The 18,641-nt window shown below is 38.5% G+C and overlaps 1 protein-coding gene across 1 annotated transcript; it reads left to right on the forward strand.

The window, feature by feature from the left end:
- Window positions 1-6,031: 6,031 nt before the first annotated feature.
- On the forward strand, window positions 6,032-18,169 carry LOC122661106 (probable galacturonosyltransferase-like 1). The gene is made up of 3 exons (XM_043856423.1): window positions 6,032-6,036; window positions 6,969-6,972; window positions 17,158-18,169. The coding sequence occupies exon 3, from the start codon at window positions 17,302-17,304 to the stop codon at window positions 18,151-18,153; it is 852 nt and encodes a 283-aa protein (XP_043712358.1). The 5' UTR covers window positions 6,032-6,036; window positions 6,969-6,972; window positions 17,158-17,301; the 3' UTR covers window positions 18,154-18,169.
- Window positions 18,170-18,641: the final 472 nt, after the last annotated feature.

Here is an 18,641-nt window from a genome sequence, read left to right on the forward strand (position 1 = left end):
GAACTGATGCGATCCCAGGGTAAAAAAAACCTTGGTTGGGTTTCCTATCGGCCCATCCAATTGTACAATAGCCTAAAGGAGGAAGAAAATGGCAATTCTGTAAATAAATTGAAGATTTCAAGGAGAGTGGCAATTTGGATATTTCTGAAATAGTACTGTAAAAGCTTAAGAACAGAGGTTTGTTGAGTAGATTTTCATTTATTTTCTTGATTAATATTTACATTACAAGACAAGACTCGCTTATATACACTTCTATTACAATGACAGATAACTGTCTTTACAACTTGTCAATGGACAGCTCACTAATACAAGTGGATATACGTGGATGAGATACTGTTATAATAGAGTTAAAATTAATGGAAGGAAACATGGAGGAAGAAGATGATTGCCCAGCCATGGGCGTCTGATACCATGTGAAAGCTTAAGAACAGAGGTTTGTTGAGGAGATTTTCATTTCTTTTCTTGATTGATATTTACCAGACAAGACTCACTTATACATGCTTCTATTACAGTGACAGATAAATGTCTTTACAACTTGTCAATGGACAGCTAACTTATACAAGTGGATATAAGTGAATGAGATACTGGTATAGCAGAGTTAGTCCTTTTACAAGTTAAAAACTCTTTTGGTAAGGCAACCAGAAATTGGGACAAATCAGAAATTAAGATGAAAGAAGAGGATTATTCTTGAAGTTAAATATTAGAATGGGACAAAGGGAAATAAAGTTCAGAGGGTTGAAGAGGGTTGTGTAATATTAAAACAAATAGATTCTTACCATAATAAGAAGAACCTATCTTCTGCTTCCTCATTTTTGTCTCACAATGACAGAACCAGTTAACACTTAAGGAGAGAGAGCGCGGGGGTATGGTCTCCATTCAGTCTGAAGATTCCCGTGGAGGTCAATCACCCAATGATGATCTATTGATTTCCATGAAATAGCACTCCAAACAGAGATCATAGGATCAAGAGAAGTTTCTGCAACTCACAGAAACCAGATTTGATTTCATAGTTCAACGTCTGAAGTCTGAACTATATTACCAAAAGCCCGAGGTGGGCGAAAGGGAAAAGCTGGGGGAGGGGAGAATACAAGGGGGAAAGAAAAGGGGGGGGGGGGGAGCTCTGGGACCCTCTAATGGGGGCGCAGCAGAGTGCTATCTAGGCCCCAGGAAACAACAATATGCCTGTTCCTTGGGAAGTCCAAAAAGGCCTTAAGGGGCATACCCACAGCATGAGGCTCCTGCCACTGCTGGGATCATGCAGATTCATTACCAAAATAGGTTTGTTTTATTAGGAATAAGTCTAGGGTTGGGTTCTTTAAATGTTGGGCATTTGATCCCATGGGTTTTCTATGTAATAGGTTACTTTTATGGACCTAAAGTATGGGTAATCGGGTGGCATACAGGATTAGTTGTTTTAGTTCCATATTTAGTTTTATTTTGGTGTTTTTGTTCATAAATGGAACCGGTTCAACCAATGGTTCAATTTAAGTGATTTTAGTAGTTTTCTTTTAAGTGTTTAGTGGGGCTGGATTAAGACTCTGTTTTGAGTCTATTTCAGTTTCCTAGTCAATTTATGTTACCTTTTCTTTTTAGTGTAAGGGGGGGGGGGGGGGGAAGTGTTGAACATGAATTTTGATTAATGAAAAGCTTTTTGCTGCTCTTCTTCTCCATCGAAAATTTTTGTTTTGTGTTTGATCAAGGCTGTTGGGATTGGTGTTTGATCCGATCGACACCTTGCAGTGGGAAACCCGGATGGTTTGTTTGAAGGAATCGGTATTTGATCCGATTGACACCTTGCGGTGTGAAGCCCAGATGGTTCATTCAAGCTCTCTTTGTTCTTCAACATTGTTCAAGTTCTGATTTTTATTCAAGTTCTTACAATCAAACAAGTTGTTGCCAAGGAATTCTGCAACTATAGTAAGTTTGAATCATCCCCAACCCCTTCCATTCTTCTTCTAACCTTCCATACACCGAAACCCTAAGATTCCCCTTTCTTTGTTTTCAATTTTCCCAAGACCTAAATTCTGTCCAGACCAATTCAACGATCAAAACCCTTCCAATTTTGGATCAAATTCTCCCCTCACCCTAAGGGAAACTCGATCCAAACCCCAGCCCTAGTTGACCACTTTAAACCCTAGATTCCCTCATCTTCTTCTTTTTAAAAACTCAAAACTCAAAACGTAAACTGCTGCCAATTCATTGCAGGACACTTTCCACCGTTAAAACTTAACGTAACCTTCACTGATAGACTCCCCTACATCAACTTGACCTAAACCTACCATCAAACCCTAGGCCTCATCAAACCCTAACCCTAATTTCTCAATTTTCACCTATTTTTGACCTAGCCGAATTACCTAGTTCATAGCGGATCCTGGTTATTGACTTCTAGTTGGTCTCTTACCAATCTAGAACTACATTACGGGGTTTGGGGAGGGTCATAATCTACGCAGCATTACCTCTGCTTTCGCAAAGAGGCTATTTCCAGACTCGAACCTATGACCATTTGGTCACAATGGAGCAACCTTACCGTTGCACCAAGGCCCGCCCTCGCCCTAGAGTATTACACTACTAACCAATATATTGGGAAAGGAAAAGAAGGGAATCGGGAGATTGATCCCCAATTGTGGATGACTGAGAATACAGCTGGAACAGGAAAACTCAGTTAAGAAGGGATAAACTGAAAATGAGTAGAAGAAATAGAGAAATGAAAGATGAATAAAGAAGGAATAAAGAGAAGATGGGGAAGCAAGCCTGGACAGGAAACATAGATCTGTTGGAAGCCTGGAAGGAGATTCTGAGAAGAATGAGCAGGGAGGGAGAGAGAAGGGAGAGGAACAGCGCAGCATTCACAACTCACTACTCATGATGCGTGAGAAAATCTCAAAGTCTATTCCATTATTCAAATCTAATCTCCAATGTAGGGTTACATGCATACAAAATAAAAGAGGAAACCCAACTGATAAAGAAACCTATTCTAGTTTGGAAACTCAAAAACAATTAGGAAACTAAAACTTAGTAGCTATGTCCTATTCTACCCAATAAAATAAAAGATTACATGTTAATCCCAAAATAGAAATAAATCCTAAATATCTGAAGAGACTGGAAACTCAAATTGGATCCAGTTCATTCCCGTCCACGGAAGTGATACTGCATCAATTTTTTCCTGATTAAGGAGGGACCCCCACATTTTTTTGTCTAAAGTTTCATTTCTTGGGATTTTTTAGAGCTTATTTGCTTAGGTAAAAAGGCCTTGAAACAAATGGTTGAGGAAGAAGTCTAATGTTGAGTAATACGAGGTCTTAGTATCCTACTTGTAATGGACCCAAGAACAAAATAAACAACCACTCAAAAGGAGACCATGAAGAAGGTTCTAGATTCTGTGTAAGGTTAAACAAAATTCTGAGATTCAAGAATAATCAATGTTCAAAACCCATTGTGTTACTGCAGCAGAGAGAATCCCAGTGCATGAGGCTCCCGCTACTGCAGGGTCTGGGAGGGGCAAATGTACGCAGCCTTATGCCATGCTTCGCAGGAGAGGCTGTTTGCAAGTTTTGAACTCTCAACCAAAAGGTTGCAATAGAGCAACTTAACCGTTGTGCCAAGGCTCACCTGCTATTGTGTTACTGTAGCACACGACCTCTTAATTGAAGAATTGTTATGGTACAAAGTAGAAACTACATTCATGTTTGGAGATGAACATATATATGTCACTGAAGACATTTTGGTCTTGTCTCTCACATGAAATACGTTTTAGCAGGGAAAATTGAGCTTGATAACTCCAGAGCTAGATGGAAGGATCCAACCCCCAATTTTTGGGGTTCCATTGCATATGAGAGTGACATTGTGATATTGATAGGAGAGAGATCAATCTTGATGAGCCAACAGCATGGGTGGCAGCTCTTATCATTTTGATATTGATAGGAGAGAGATCAATGCCCTTGACATGGAATTTCTTAGCAAATTCCAAGGCTCCGATATATGATACCTGTTACTTTACCATTGAGACTGACTCCGAGATTGGCTAACCACTGTTTGTAATGCAGAGCTACTTTCTGTTAGGGCCTTTCATGTTCTCCATAGACATAGAAAGAAGAACAAGCCTCACATTTGATTCAGGCTCTTTAAAAGGTCATGTCACTTTCTTGTCCTTATCTAGTCCACTAGCTGAGCCCAGTGAACCAGTCGATCCAACTTGAAAGTCGGAGAAAGACCATTTGAAACTTATTAAAAAAGGTCTCATGCAGCTACTTAGCACTCTAGCAGTGACCAAGATCCTTAAGTCAAGTGACCAAGATCCTCAATCGAACAAGCCCAGTTGAACAAAAAAGTAGGTCAAGACACGCTCATGCTCAAGCTCTATCTCCTTCCTTCCCCCTTGCTCTTAGGTAAGTAAGCTCCTTGCTCTTTCTTTAGATGCTAATCCACCCCAATACAACCTGTCAGGCGTTTCATAAATCTTGTCTTTCTACCTTCTCATTCCTTTCAATGTCGACCTTTAAAAACAGTTATTTGACTTGCAGTCTGATTCCATAGACTTTTTTCATGGACATACAAACTTAAACCTTCATCAACCTCCAAATTGATCTGCCTGAAAACTCATTCAATTGAGCTCCATTTGAGCTGAAATTTCAGAAGGCTATAGCATTTCGACAAAAGTAGCTGACACAAAAAATTTATAAACTTTGGAGTTAAGTTGTGAGGCTTCTATAGATGTTGATCTGATTTATCTCCATGTTAACAAGCTTTAGATTTGATTCCAGTGAATCTTATACACCCAGCTAGAGTTGATAACTGAAATTTAGTTGTCTTTCACAAGTTTATCAAATTTAAATATAGACATACAGGAGACTTACCATTTGAAAATTCAGGTGAAAATGTCGAACATTAAGCATCCAAGGCAGATTGCAAGGGAATTGATAACAGCTAGGTTAGAGCAGATAGTAGCAGGGCATCAGAGGAAATCTTTGCTTATCGTTTTTCGAAAATGTCAAGGTTTTAAAGAATAAAAAGCATTGAAATTCTCAGTGTCACTTATATAAATGCATGGCCTATCATAATCCAGCTAGCAATATAAAAGAAAATCAACTCTCCCAATAATGCACCCCTTGATGAATAAATAATTTAATTTAAAATGGCAATAATAGTAGTACCCTGTCAGTTTAGGTCATTTCATAGAAAAAAAAGGATAAAAAAAGAAAGAAAGAAAGAAAGCATCAGTTTTGTCATGATCTTTTCAACTCCTGTTGTTTTAGAATGTATGCTTTATAAATTAGGATTAGATTAGGTGTTAGCTTGCGTAAATGTCATTTAGAAACCACCCACGATAGGCAGTTTATATGTTTTGTTAAAGTTGAAGGTGAAGGTATTGATCCCTATGTCCTTGGAGTTCAAGGGTGATTGATGAATGAATTTCCCAACGTAATACAACATAAAAATTTAAGCAATTCTTGGTGGTTTGGATTCTGAAAATTCATGGAGACTCACTATGTCCGTGACTAATAACTTACAGAAGCCTCTGGAACGTAACAAAACACTCCAATCTTCTCACGTGCAAGGTGTCAAGTCTCAATATGTATCAACCGTATGGTTCTGATACATATCGAGATTGTTTATGTCGATACGATACAGAACTGATACATAAAATTTTTTATGGACATTTGTACAGAGCTGCCAAAATTAAAAAATCCCGGTTTTTGAAAGAAAATTGCTTCTTGCTCTGATTTTTTGGCCGAAACCTAAGTGGATCCCATCTCCACTAGTTATGGTGTAAAATGCTTAGAAAAACTACTTTTGCATGTATCATAGACATATCCATCTGTATCAAAGTGTGTCCCAAGCGTTACTTTCTCCAATACGTCTCTTAATTCAAGCTTTCCAATATGCTGCCTGATGCTGATTCTTGACACCTTGCTTGCCTATTCTAATATTGTGATCAGCTTTGCTGTGTGAGCCATTCATGAGGCTGCTGACTCTTTTGGAATTAGACACTGGATTTTGACTTCTAATGGTCCTCAGAAAGTAAAACACCACCTCCAAGTTTATGTGATGACAAATATGCGGCTCTCATGGTCCCTCATGAATGATGCTTCTGCATAAACCAAGCCTGTTCATGTCAATTGGTGGGTTAGCTATACATATTTTGGGTGCGAGGAAGTAGGAACTGTATGTTTCTGGTTATTGCTGAACTGGTTTGGTTCTGGGTTCTGGTCCAGTTGTCAAATTATGCATTGTACTGGCATCTCTCATAAAAAGCATTAGCAGATTGTAATTTTCTAAATTAGTTGATCTGAGCAAGAGTCCTACTTCCCCCCAAGTTTCAGTATGCTGATGGCATGCTTCTTTTTCGTTTTTTAATGAGAAATGTGTTTAGGTAGTCTGTGGTTCTTGTCAAACTGGTTGTCACTAAATGTCGTACAGCTTTCAAATTAATGCTATGTGGTGCCATCTGTGAGAAAAATTCTATGGCAAGTTTGAAATCTTTGGATAAATTAGAGTTAAATTTGGACTGTTTATTTGAGGACCTGTTCATTTATCGAATGTTCCTTTCTTGTTTTCCATTAGTAGTGTCTTTTAAGTAGGAAAATGTGTTTAGATAGAATGGAGGACCTTCAGGGGGGGGGGGGGGAAAGATCATAACATACAGTTAATCTTTTGCTTAAAAGGAAGTAATTGATGTTGTGTTTCTTCCCCAAAGAGTTATGTGTCAATTTATTGAATGTAATACCAATATTCATGTCTTTGTTTTGGAAAATGAAGGATAATTACCTCATTTTCTCTTTCCAGTCTTTATATACATAGCTGTTTGTGTACGTAACTGGACCAAGTTAAATGTTTCCTTCTTGAAGTAGGCCTTGGACATAGTCTTGGAGTTTTTGGGTTTTTTCTTTTTTGTTAGTTTTCTTGGTTGAAGGTTAATTGTTCTAAGCAGGGAGATTTATGAAGTTGTATTAGTCACAAAAAATACTTAGTGCAGTTATTTTTAAGCCTGTTATGGCATTCTTATTGTATTTTGGACTTCATTTCGTGGATTTTATTTTACTGTGTACAAAGCTGAATAAAGTTATTTCGAAGCCTGCTATGATTCCCTGTTTTATATTCTGGACTTTTTAGTTATGTCTTGCCTTTTCAGTGTAATCAAGTTATTAAAAATGGTGTATCGTATCTGTGAGCTAGCTTCCTGATTTTTATTGTGTGTTAATGGGGTTGAACTTTTGGTCCAACATTGTTCTTGAGGGTACTGGGAATTAATAATTAGTGGTTGCTTTTATTGAGTTTGTTTGCAATTGCTATGCTTGGAGGGATATAGATGCTTCAAGTGCTCTGTGTTCTCTGATCTATTCACGTGGAGTTATAATTTAGATAGCCATTTTTTGTATGGCCCCCTTGCATTAAATTCCTTTCCCCAATATTGCCCATCCACTAATATTGGATTATCTTATATGGTTGAATGATAACATTTATTGGCTGATTTAAGACTCATGATGATCCTAGTCTGCTTTTTAAAACTTTGACTCATATCAGGTGGATCTAGAACTGGTTGGCTCCAAATCTGGATTATGTAGTGGTCCTTTAATACATGAGCTTAAAAGGCTTGCCTTGTTCATCCATCTATGATCATGAATGCAATTATGCAAGATGTAGTATGTTCATGTTGGTTTGACAGGTACTGTGGGACTCTACTAATTGTTGGATTCTGGAAACTTTCAACTTACCATACCAGAAAATCACTAGCAGCAAATGTTCATGTTCTCCAGTTTCATCCTGAAATTGCCTTACAATTTCGGAATTCTGTGATAACTCTATTAAGTGCTGAGATCTTGAAAAGCAGTTTCATTTTCTATAGCTAAATAGTCTTACCTGTTCGCAATGCTAGTGCCTTACAGTAAGGAGACTCATTATTATGCCAGAGGCATTTAGGATTAGATGATCATTCCTGATATGGTAATATCCGTAAAAATTTTAAAGGCATTCCCCAGTTTTCAAATGATATAATTTTGAAGGCCAAATGTTTTCTGTGCTGGGGGTGCAGGTTGCGCCCAGACACATGGGATGGGTGAATTGACCACTCTGCCCCCTGATGGGCAGGCCCATGTGTCTGGGCGCAAGCTGTGCTGCGGCACACAGAATATCAGCCGAATTTTGAATTATCGATACTCATGGGACAAGAGTTGTGGGCCTAACTCATCAGGTTTAAGTTCATTTCGTAATATGTTAAGCCCACCAAAAAGGGTTCTCTAATAGATTAACAGTGACACACGAATTGGACTCGTCTACAGGGAGCCCAGTGCCCAGGGACACATCCAATGGCGCTGATGTGCGCCGGGGATGGCTCCCTGTGTGCTGGGGTTCCTGGAGAGGAGCCGGATCTGTGTCACACTTGCTGCGGCAGAAGGTATATGAAGCGGCAGAGCATGTGTGGCTCAGCTTGTCTGAGAAACGATTGGATTACTCCTATTCCATTCTTTCAGTGAGTCTAGTCTCCACCTCCATTACTCCATAATGACTAAGATTAATATCATCAAGACCCACTACTCTATAAGCTTTCAACTCCAACGCTGGTAACTCAGATTCCAGATACATTATCTTCTCTCTCTCTCTCTCTCTCTCTCTCTCTCTCTGGGTGCCCTTCTTGTGCTTAGTGGCATGTACAACACAGTGAATTCTATGACTATAGAGACTTTGGAGGATTGATTTCGAAATGAGTATTTCAAGCAGGGTTTGAGGAGTCGGAGTCAGATCGGTGGAGGAATAGACCAGCCCCGATCCCAATTCACCCTAATCTGGAACAGTGTAGATTCCCATTCTTAGGTGACTTTTGGCCGATTTTAGGATTTTTTTAACCGATTCAAAATGAAATCGGATTGGAATTGGCAGCCAATTTCGGTCTCGATCCAAACTGTTGAACCCTTTTTTAATTTTTTATTTTAATGAACTTCAATTTGTAGACACATTAACAACACAAAGGATGAAAGAGCATTTTAAGTGTGCAAACAGCTAGTTAAGTGAAGAAACTTCCATCTGTGTAATGCCAATGTGAGTCCAAGCCTTTAACTCGAATTTGTTGTGTCCGGCAGTACGGATTTCATAATATTTAAACTTTGAATCTGAATCTGACGTTAGGTGAAGCATTGAATTTCTATCCAGTTTCCATGAAACGTGTTAAAACCCAGAACCAAAATCTAGACTTTCCATGGCCCATTCATGCACGTACACGTACACGTACACGTATACGTACAGACAGAAGAAGGAGAAGATCGATGATGCGAAGAAGAAAAGAGAGAGAGAGAAAGAGAGACTCTTGGCCGTGGGGAAATAAAAGAACCTTTAATTTGAGTATAACACGCGCTTACGTACAAAAAGTACAGTACTTTTTTATTTTTTTCTATATTTAGAGGGGCTAGGGCTAGGGCTAGGGCTAGGGCTAGGGCTAGTAGTGTTGAAGCTGACGAAAGAATGATGCTCTTTGATCAATTATGGACTTATGGTTGGGGCTTGGAAAGGACCGGAGGTTCTCCGCGTGAAGACAGGGGGAGATCATGTGTCGTACAAACGCGTTGGGCTGACTTTTACTTTTTGGTGGGCTGTAAGCTGACCACGTGGGACCCACGTGAGTCAGATGTCGGTGACCCCACGGACGGCCATGATCTGATACGCTTTTACGGATTTATTTAATAATCTTTTAATTGTTTCTACCCCCACCCCCTTTAATATTCTGTGCAATATAGGGCACATGATGCTCGATCCCAATTTCTTATGCACATGATTCTGAATAAATTAATATGTTTTCATAAATATTTGAATCTGACGGTTATTAAAAAGAAGTGTGAAGGATTTTTCTTATGCACGGTTGTGCATGAAAGTCAGTTCCATATATATATATATATACTTCAAAATTTTATTTCAAATATTTCATATTTATTTGGTTGGCTCAACCGCTTATTCAAAGCACAGTAGAAGACTACCTGTAAAATGGTAGATCGCTGAGGGTTACTCTCTCTGAGTGTGACAAAGGGTCCATTCCTGGATCAGCAGCATCTGCTAGCACCCACATCACTGCACAATGGATCCATTATCCTATACCCAACAAAAAAGACCTCCTCCAAAAACTCTACCAGTCCACCATATTTTTCAAATTCAACATGAAGTCTGGTTTCTGGCAAGTCCAGATCTACAAAGATGACAAATACAAAACTGCTTTTATCATACCTTTTGACCATTACGAATGGAATGTCATGCCTTTTGGCCTCAAGAATGCCCCCAGTAAATTTCAAAACATATATATTTATATATATAGCACTTAAAAAGAAATGTAGACCTTAATGGCGGAAGTTATAAAAAGGGAGTGGGAAGTGTGGAAGTAGTTTTATTATGGAGAGGAGAGAGAAAAACCCATGGGAGTGATGGCGTAGATCACACTCTCTAATAAAGATCCTATTTTCCTAAAAAATTAGCTTCATTATATGGTTTTTCTTAGTTCTAGGTTAAAAAAAAAAAAAAAAAAAAAAACAACGGTACAAGCATGACTAGCAACTTTGAATAAAAAGGATTTATAATTTCTTGAAAATTTCATGATGCATTATTAGATACCATTGGGTTTCTCTATCTAATAGCTTAAACTTTTGGGTTGAAAATTTTAAAATGGTATGAGAGCTAATGAAGTCATTATGTTGATAATTCATGTATGTATGGTCACCAAAAAGATAGGTTAAACATTACATGTATTGCTACCCAAAAGAGAGGTAACACACAATAGTGAGCGTTGGAATAAACCCACATTAGAAAACTGTTGGAGCTTGGATGTTTTTGTATAATGTTACGCAAATCCATCTATTAGCTTAAGCTTTGTATTAGATACTTCCAACATGTATGTGAATCTAATGAAAAGTGATTGCTTTTATATTATGCAATTTTATTAATTTAAGTGTTTTGAACACGGTGTAAGTAATCGAGATTAGATTGGTGGAATCAGTTGATTCAGATGAGAATCAATCACATCGGCTGATCCATTCTAGTGATTTTAAGGCTCTTGCGCTGAATATTTTTAATTCATATATTGCAAAATATGGCCGATTCTTCCGGGTTTGGATTGAAATCTGCGGTGATCGATTCTAATTTCTTGATCTGTGAATTTTTTATTTTTTATTTTTTTATTGTGTGGTAAAATTACTTGGACCGTGATTCTAAGCTTGCTAAAGTGTTTGCAAAAGATGATATATTCTAGGTAAATTCATATGGTATCTATGAAGTTTGACATACATGGAACAATACATGCTATTGGTCAAAGGGAGAGTGTTATTGAATTAGGCTCAACGTTTGGCATGTGGTTAATTTTTATCATATATTGTGTATTTAATGATCAGAATTGTCACATCATCATTTCACATGTGTTATTTACATGAAAATTTTTCCGTACAAAATCTTGAGTAAATTTTTTTTTTTTTTTTTTTGGATGAATCAAAACCAACCTATTGATTTGTGCTACGTGGTGTAATGTTTTCATGACGAAAAGCCTAAAACCTATCTTATGAGTAAAGCATAATGGAGAAAATATGTTCACAAAATTCGAGCTTCAACAAAATTGGTATAATATCATTATTAGGGAGAGGGATAGGCACACCGCTCACGTGCCGGGGCATCATACATGAAGGCAGTGGAGTCATTTCAAATGAGAGAAGACAAAGATAGACAAAGTGGGTGTTAAGTTACAGTATATTATTATTATGGGAGAATGTTCTCTATGCCTGGGACGTAGGCTGCGCCTAGACACATGGAGGTGGGCATAATGACTATCCTGCCCCCCTGAGTGGTAGGCCCATGTGTTTGGGCGCAACCTGCGCTACGGCATAGAGCGGAGTGAAGGTTTTTTTTTTTTTTTTTTTTTTTTTTGGGATTAACATTTGAATGGTGTTGTGAAAATGATAAACGTATAAATGTAAGATGTAGTGAAAATTGGGAAATACTAACAGAAGTTCGCATGGAGACGCAAGCGAAGACAGCAAATCCAAATCCAAAACCAAAAGGAAAGCATAGAAAGCTTAAAAGAGGAGGTTAGGAGGAAGAAAGGGAGACATAATCTCACATACTCACATGTTGATGATGGAAGACGAAAGGGATGGAAACAGTGTACGTAACTGAGTCTGCGTAGAGGTAAAATAAATAGCAAGGGATCGAGCCCCGGAGAACCCGGAGAGACCTGATGAGTGACAAATGGGAAGAAAGCAAATTTGGATTTTTTTTTTTTGGTAAGAAACAAATTAAGATTAAGATCGAGAGGAATGGATCGTTGAGTCGTAGTCAGTAGTCATAGTTAGGTCACATGGACCCATCCGTGGGCGGTAGAGAGAGATAGTGACCACCGCACGCCCTTAATTTGGACTCTCACGGCCCCGCGTTGCTTTCTACTCCAACAATTAAGGCGCTCACTTCCTTGGTTTTCCCCTAATCCCTTGGGTCCTAATGCAAAAGCTACACGTGGCATCTTATTTGTAAAATACATATTTTTTTGAATTTTTTCACAAATGTGATTGAGAAGTGGACCGTACCACATGGTTGGTACTGAGTGGTCTATCCGTGCATGTGTGAGGTCTGTTCTTGACTTCGTGTGTGGGCCTATCAGGCCCGGGGTTGTTCCGCATTTAAAACCTTGCATGCAGTAGACTACACGAACGTCATGTATGGACACAACTTCTTCTTCTTCTTTTTTTTTTTTTTTTTGGTAAATGGTGACGTACATTACATATATTGGGAGATTATTGGATTTGAAATTGAAATTTGACATTTGAGTAATTCAAAAATATAAAACAGCATTTCAGCGCAAGAGGTTCTCGCTACTGTAGGGTTCAAGAGATTAGGGGAGAGACTATTTTCAAGTTTTGAACCTGCAACGAATAAGTTGTGTTGCATCGGAAATCCAAGTGAGGTGAAGCAGCATATACACACAGAGTTAAGAAAACAAGATTGAAGAGAGATGATCGGAGTGGGTTCCGAGGGAGACTCTCTAATGTCTAAGTTAGATTTTCAAGAAACGACAATTGAAAGGAAATAGAAAGAGCAGGAGGCTTAAGATTCAATGATTTCACCCTTTGTACTTTGACTACTGTTCATCTATTTATAGGCTGATGGAAGAATGTCTTGAGTACACAAATACTAAATAGACCTGAGTTTAGGCGGGAACTGATGAACAAAATAGGTTGTCTTTACTAATAGCTAACAAGCATCGTAGAGAGTCCCGGGTTTATTACCCATGTGGAAAATCTTGATAACGAGTCTGGTACATGCTTCTAGTCTTACGTACTTCAGGTTGTAATAGCGCAACTTAATCGTTCCACCTAGACTCACCCACTTAACCATGGTATTTACACAATGAAATTTTGATTGAATCACAATAATTGTTGTGTCTGGATCACCTAACCGTACATGTATACTTCACATACCATAAGGTGATGACATATACCTTTTATTTCCACAAATACATGTTCATGTACTTGTAATGATAGGAGATGAACATATCTCATCATCAATCATACGTGAAGCCTACACATACAGATAGGTGATCCGATGAGTCATTGTCCATGTGCCAGGGATGATTTTTGAGTACTATCACATTGAGGGAGGAGTGGGAAGTGATGGGAGTTGATTAAATTGGTGAGAGCGATAGTGTCGGTAGAGGAAGTGGCTGCAATTAAATATTAAAAAGATTATTTGGTATATTTTTTGTTTGGTAAGATGATGATTTGGTATTGGACCAAATTGACAATTAGAAGGGGGTTCTATTCTTTTCATGTCCTATAGACCCCCCCGGGTGTGGGATCAATGAGAGTGCGCACAGAAGCATTGGTTTAGATAGGGTTTTCAATTTTACTGAAGGCTAGCAGTTTTTTCACGGACTCCTATGTCTGGGCATAGGAACCATGCGACTGATTGGCGGTTAACGTTCTTTTTCCCAAACGTCTAAGAACTTTATAGCTATGCTATAATGTTTCATCGATTTTACTAATTAAAAAGGAATAATTCCCATGTAACCATGCACTATTTTATTGAATCTATCATTATCTGATGTGGATCATATAAGAGAAATGGAGATTATGGTTATACGATACATAAAATTTTAAATTATCATGTATGCCTTGTAAAGGACAAAGAAGACCACATCCTTTTGTACAAAGAAGGGTAATTTTGATACGGTGAAAAACTAAATGTAAATAACCATGGTTATATAGAAATTTATCAAATAAATAAAAAATAAAAACCATGGTTACATAGAGCACGACCCTTACTAAAATTGTTGGATTTGTATATCAATTAAAGCAATTTCAATCAAACATAAACTGTTAATTTGCATGAAATTAGCAGGCGCATGCTTGTCCTTAGGTCAATACTTCAAATTTTTTACAGCTAGGGACAAAAATGGATCTTTTTGTTCATATGCTTGTCGCACTATGTGTTCTTAGGAATAATGATTTCAAATACAAGTGAGTGCATATATTGAGGTATATCGATTCGCGGATTGCTTGAGAATCTCGTATGGATTATTATCGGTAGATTCTCAATAATATTTTATAGGGAGAAAGAATAATACCTGCCTTCAGTGCGCGACCTTTGCACCCAATCACAAAACTATGCAAAATGACCGCCGCACCCCATGGAAAGGCAAAAATTCCCAAGGGTATGGCGGTCATTTTGCGCAGCCCTGTGTCTTTCCCTATTTTATAATAATAGAACCCTAGACTTGAAAAGTCGTTATCATTGTAATAGAATATTAAAGGTTTTAGTATACTAACAACTGACACCTCCCTGGTTATATATCAGTGCCTTAAATTCATAATGTTTCCTATGATTTCCAAATTAGAAGAGTATTAAGAGAGATATCTTATTATGATTGGACATAAATTCCAAATTCGGTGACAAGCTTTGTTAATAGTTTACAAAGAATTTAATATTATTTATTAATAATTATTTTTTCAAATATTTTGAAAATTTGTTTTATTTCTAATTAGTGATTAAGATTCTCTCTGTATGATGGCCCAATGTACTAGGGGTGCGATAATAATTATTTTCATTTATATAGGTCTGTTATGCAATATTATTAAGTGAAGGGAGTAAATCAAAGTAAAACTGTTGTTTTTGGGCTTAATACTTATTTCCACTGTTTATTTGTCCTTAAGAATAAGTAATCTTTATTTAAGAAATAAAGTTTGACTCATAAAAGGAAAGCTCAATAGAGGGGAGCGACCTCACTTACATTGGGAAGAGACTCAATGAGGGGTTGGTTGCATGACACATGGATTATTCCAAATTCAACGGCTGGATTAAAAGAAGAAAACCAGCCATCCGTTGGATTTAGAATAATCCATGTGTCATGCAGCCAGCCCCTCACTTCACCTCACTGGAAGATGAGAGCGCTGGAGAAGATTGAAATCCGTTAAGGTTGGTGTTTATGTATGTGAAAAATATGTGGTGAGTTGTAACAGTCTCTTATGTACCTTATTTATTGGTACATATGTTTGGATGTCAAGAAAAGAAAATAAAAAAATCAGTTATTGTATCATCATGATTTTTGTCTCATTATGTTTTTTTCTTTTCTTGGCATCCAAACATAGCGTAAATTGTCTCTTGTGAGATAAGGTAGGATTTCTCATCCAAGCCATACATGTAAAGCCCTATTCTTTCTATTATCTCCCACTGCATACAGGTAACATCTATTTCTCAGTCTCTCTTATTTGATTTGATTTGATTCTAGAGTTTTGAACTCTACACTTAGTGGAGAAGATTCTTTGATACTATTCCTAAACAAGGGTTGGTGAGTGTTGTTTTTCTTACTTGTGATTACTGGAATAATCAAGTGTTGTATAAACCCTAATGCTACCTGAGGCTTGATTAAAATCTTTAAATTTTAATTTATATTATATTTTAAAAGGTGTACTCAATGCATGAGACTCCTGCCACTACAGAGTCAGGGGAATGTTATAATGTATATAACCTTAACTCCCGTTCTGCGAGGGGAGGGTTATAATGTATGTAACCTTAACTCTCGTTCTGCGAAGAGATTGTTTTCCAACTCTAATGTTATAATGTATATAACCTTAACTCCCGTTCTACGAGGGGAGGGTTATAATGTATGTAACCTTAACTCTCGTTCTGCGAAGAGACTGTTTTCCAACTCTAACCTGCAGCCATTAGGTTGAATTACAATAAAACTGCAAAACAAAATACCAATGACGAAGTGGGAAAATCAAAGAAAAAGACCATACAAAGAAGAATTCCTAGGGAATTTATTAGTACGTGCACTTGATGCTCAATCCTAAAACATTGTCCCTTCCCTAAGGAAAATCAAAATCTAATTGTAACTTGTCATCAACCCATTCCTTGATTTTTAAATTGGTTTGAAGGGGTCTGATTTGATTTCTTAGCTTGACATCATTAGCCTCAGAAATGATGGTTCCAATGTCCAGCAACTGCAAGCGTTGGTATGTCCCTCTCCATCTGTATTTAATTTGGTGGTGTCTTTCTCATTATCTCTTCCTCCACACCTCTGCTCTTCCCTTACTGCGTAAGCGAGCTCTACCCACACATGATCACGAACCATTAACCATAATCTACAATTTTCCTCATCTCCAGAGAAAAAACAAAAACAAAAACAAAAGAGATGATAAGAGATCATTCAATTCAAAAGGTCTGTAATTGAAATAGGAACTTAAGTAAATACTTCATGAATCACGGATCACTTTAATTAATGATGATGAGATGAGAGAAAGAGAGAGAAAGAGAAAGAGAAAAGGGTAGCCAAGGGAGAAATTTCTACAATTTTATAAAGACTGGAAATAATTTAAAGTAATGTAACGCCAACGACTTCCTTCCCAGGAACCTTGACTCGCCAGCCATCTAGTCTCCCTTTCTCTGCACTCTTTTTTTTCTTTTTTTTCGTTTTTTTGGATTTGAAACCAACGTGGGTTCGAAGGCAAATTACTTAAACTACATCATCAGTTCTACAAGGAAGAAGAAAGCTCCCCTCCCCTCCCCTTCCTTTTCCTCCTTAGTTCTTCTTCTTCTTCTCTGTAACACTGGCTGAGGCAGAAGAACCTAAACATGCCCAAACCAACACCCAATCACATCTTCTATCTTTTGAATCTTATGCTTAGCCTAAGCTTCTCATTAATCACCACCACCTCCTCTGCTTCTCCCAATTTCAGAGAAGCCCCTGAGTTCTACAATTCTCCAGAATGTCTCCCGATCCCAGATGATGAAAGCAGCAACGACCATGAAGGATCCTACTTTTGCTCTGATCATATCGTACACGTAGCAATGACGCTTGATGCAGCTTACCTGAGGGGATCCATGGCAGCCATCCAATCGGTTCTCCAACACTCCTCATGCCCACAAAACGTTGCCTTCCATTTCGTCGCCTCTGCCTCTGCCGACGCCGTTCACCTACGAAGCACCATTGCCAAATCCTTCCCATATTTGAGGTTCCAAGTTTACACTTTTGATGACTCCGCCGTGGCAGGTCTCATCTCCACCTCAATTCGTGCCGCACTCGACTGCCCACTTAACTATGCTCGCAACTACCTCGCTAATCTCTTACCACTCTGCGTCCGTCGAGTCGTCTACCTCGACTCGGATCTCGTCCTTGTCGACGACATCGCCAAACTCGCCGCTACCCCACTCGGTGATCACTCTGTCTTAGCAGCTCCAGAGTACTGCAATGCCAATTTCACCTCTTACTTCACTCCAACCTTCTGGTCTAATCCTTCTCTCTCCTTGATCTTCGCCGGTCGTAAAGCTTGCTACTTTAACACCGGAGTCATGGTTATCGATCTCGAGCGATGGCGTTCTGGGGATTACACTACCAAGATTGTGGAGTGGATGGAGTTACAGAAGCGAATGAGGATTTACGAATTGGGTTCGTTGCCACCATTTTTGCTTGTCTTTGCAGGGAATATTGCCCCTGTAGATCACCGGTGGAATCAACACGGGCTCGGCGGCGACAATTTCTGGGGGCTCTGTAGGGATTTGCATCCGGGTCCAGTGAGTCTTTTGCATTGGAGTGGAAAAGGTAAGCCATGGGCTCGACTCGATTCTAATCGACCTTGTCCATTGGATGCATTGTGGGCTCCTTACGATCTCCTGCAAACTCCTTTCGCTCTCGACTCCTGAGTCTTGACTCAAGGGAGAGAAATCCAAAAAGATTGATTCAGAGACAGTGAGAATGTCCTTCGTTCTCTCCATCTTAAGCTTTACTTGTTCATGGGTGGAGCGAGAGAAGACAAGACAGGAGCTTTGAGATCGATATGGTCTGTATATCTCTCTTAAGAATTAAGATTTCAAAGTCCGGTTCATTGATCGAAGGGGATAATGAAGCAGGAGAGGTCAGACAGAGATCCAATGTCCGCTGTAGACCAGATCTCTTTCTTTTTTCTGGGTGTCTCCCCGATTGGGAATGAAGTTGGTATTGATCAAAGATGAACAAATGGAGGTGTTTAGCTTCATCTTGTTTATTGACTGTAGATTATTATATACACAAACGTTTATAGAATTTGTAAGACTTTTGTATATCTGGGACTCTAGCTCTGCAACAGAGCAGAGGATTACAGATCGAAAGAAAACCAATAAAGGTTGGATGAAAGCAAATGGAAGGAAAATTA

This window comes from Telopea speciosissima, chromosome 5 (genome assembly GCF_018873765.1).
Source record: "Telopea speciosissima isolate NSW1024214 ecotype Mountain lineage chromosome 5, Tspe_v1, whole genome shotgun sequence".
NCBI classification, from domain to species: domain Eukaryota; kingdom Viridiplantae; phylum Streptophyta; class Magnoliopsida; order Proteales; family Proteaceae; genus Telopea; species Telopea speciosissima.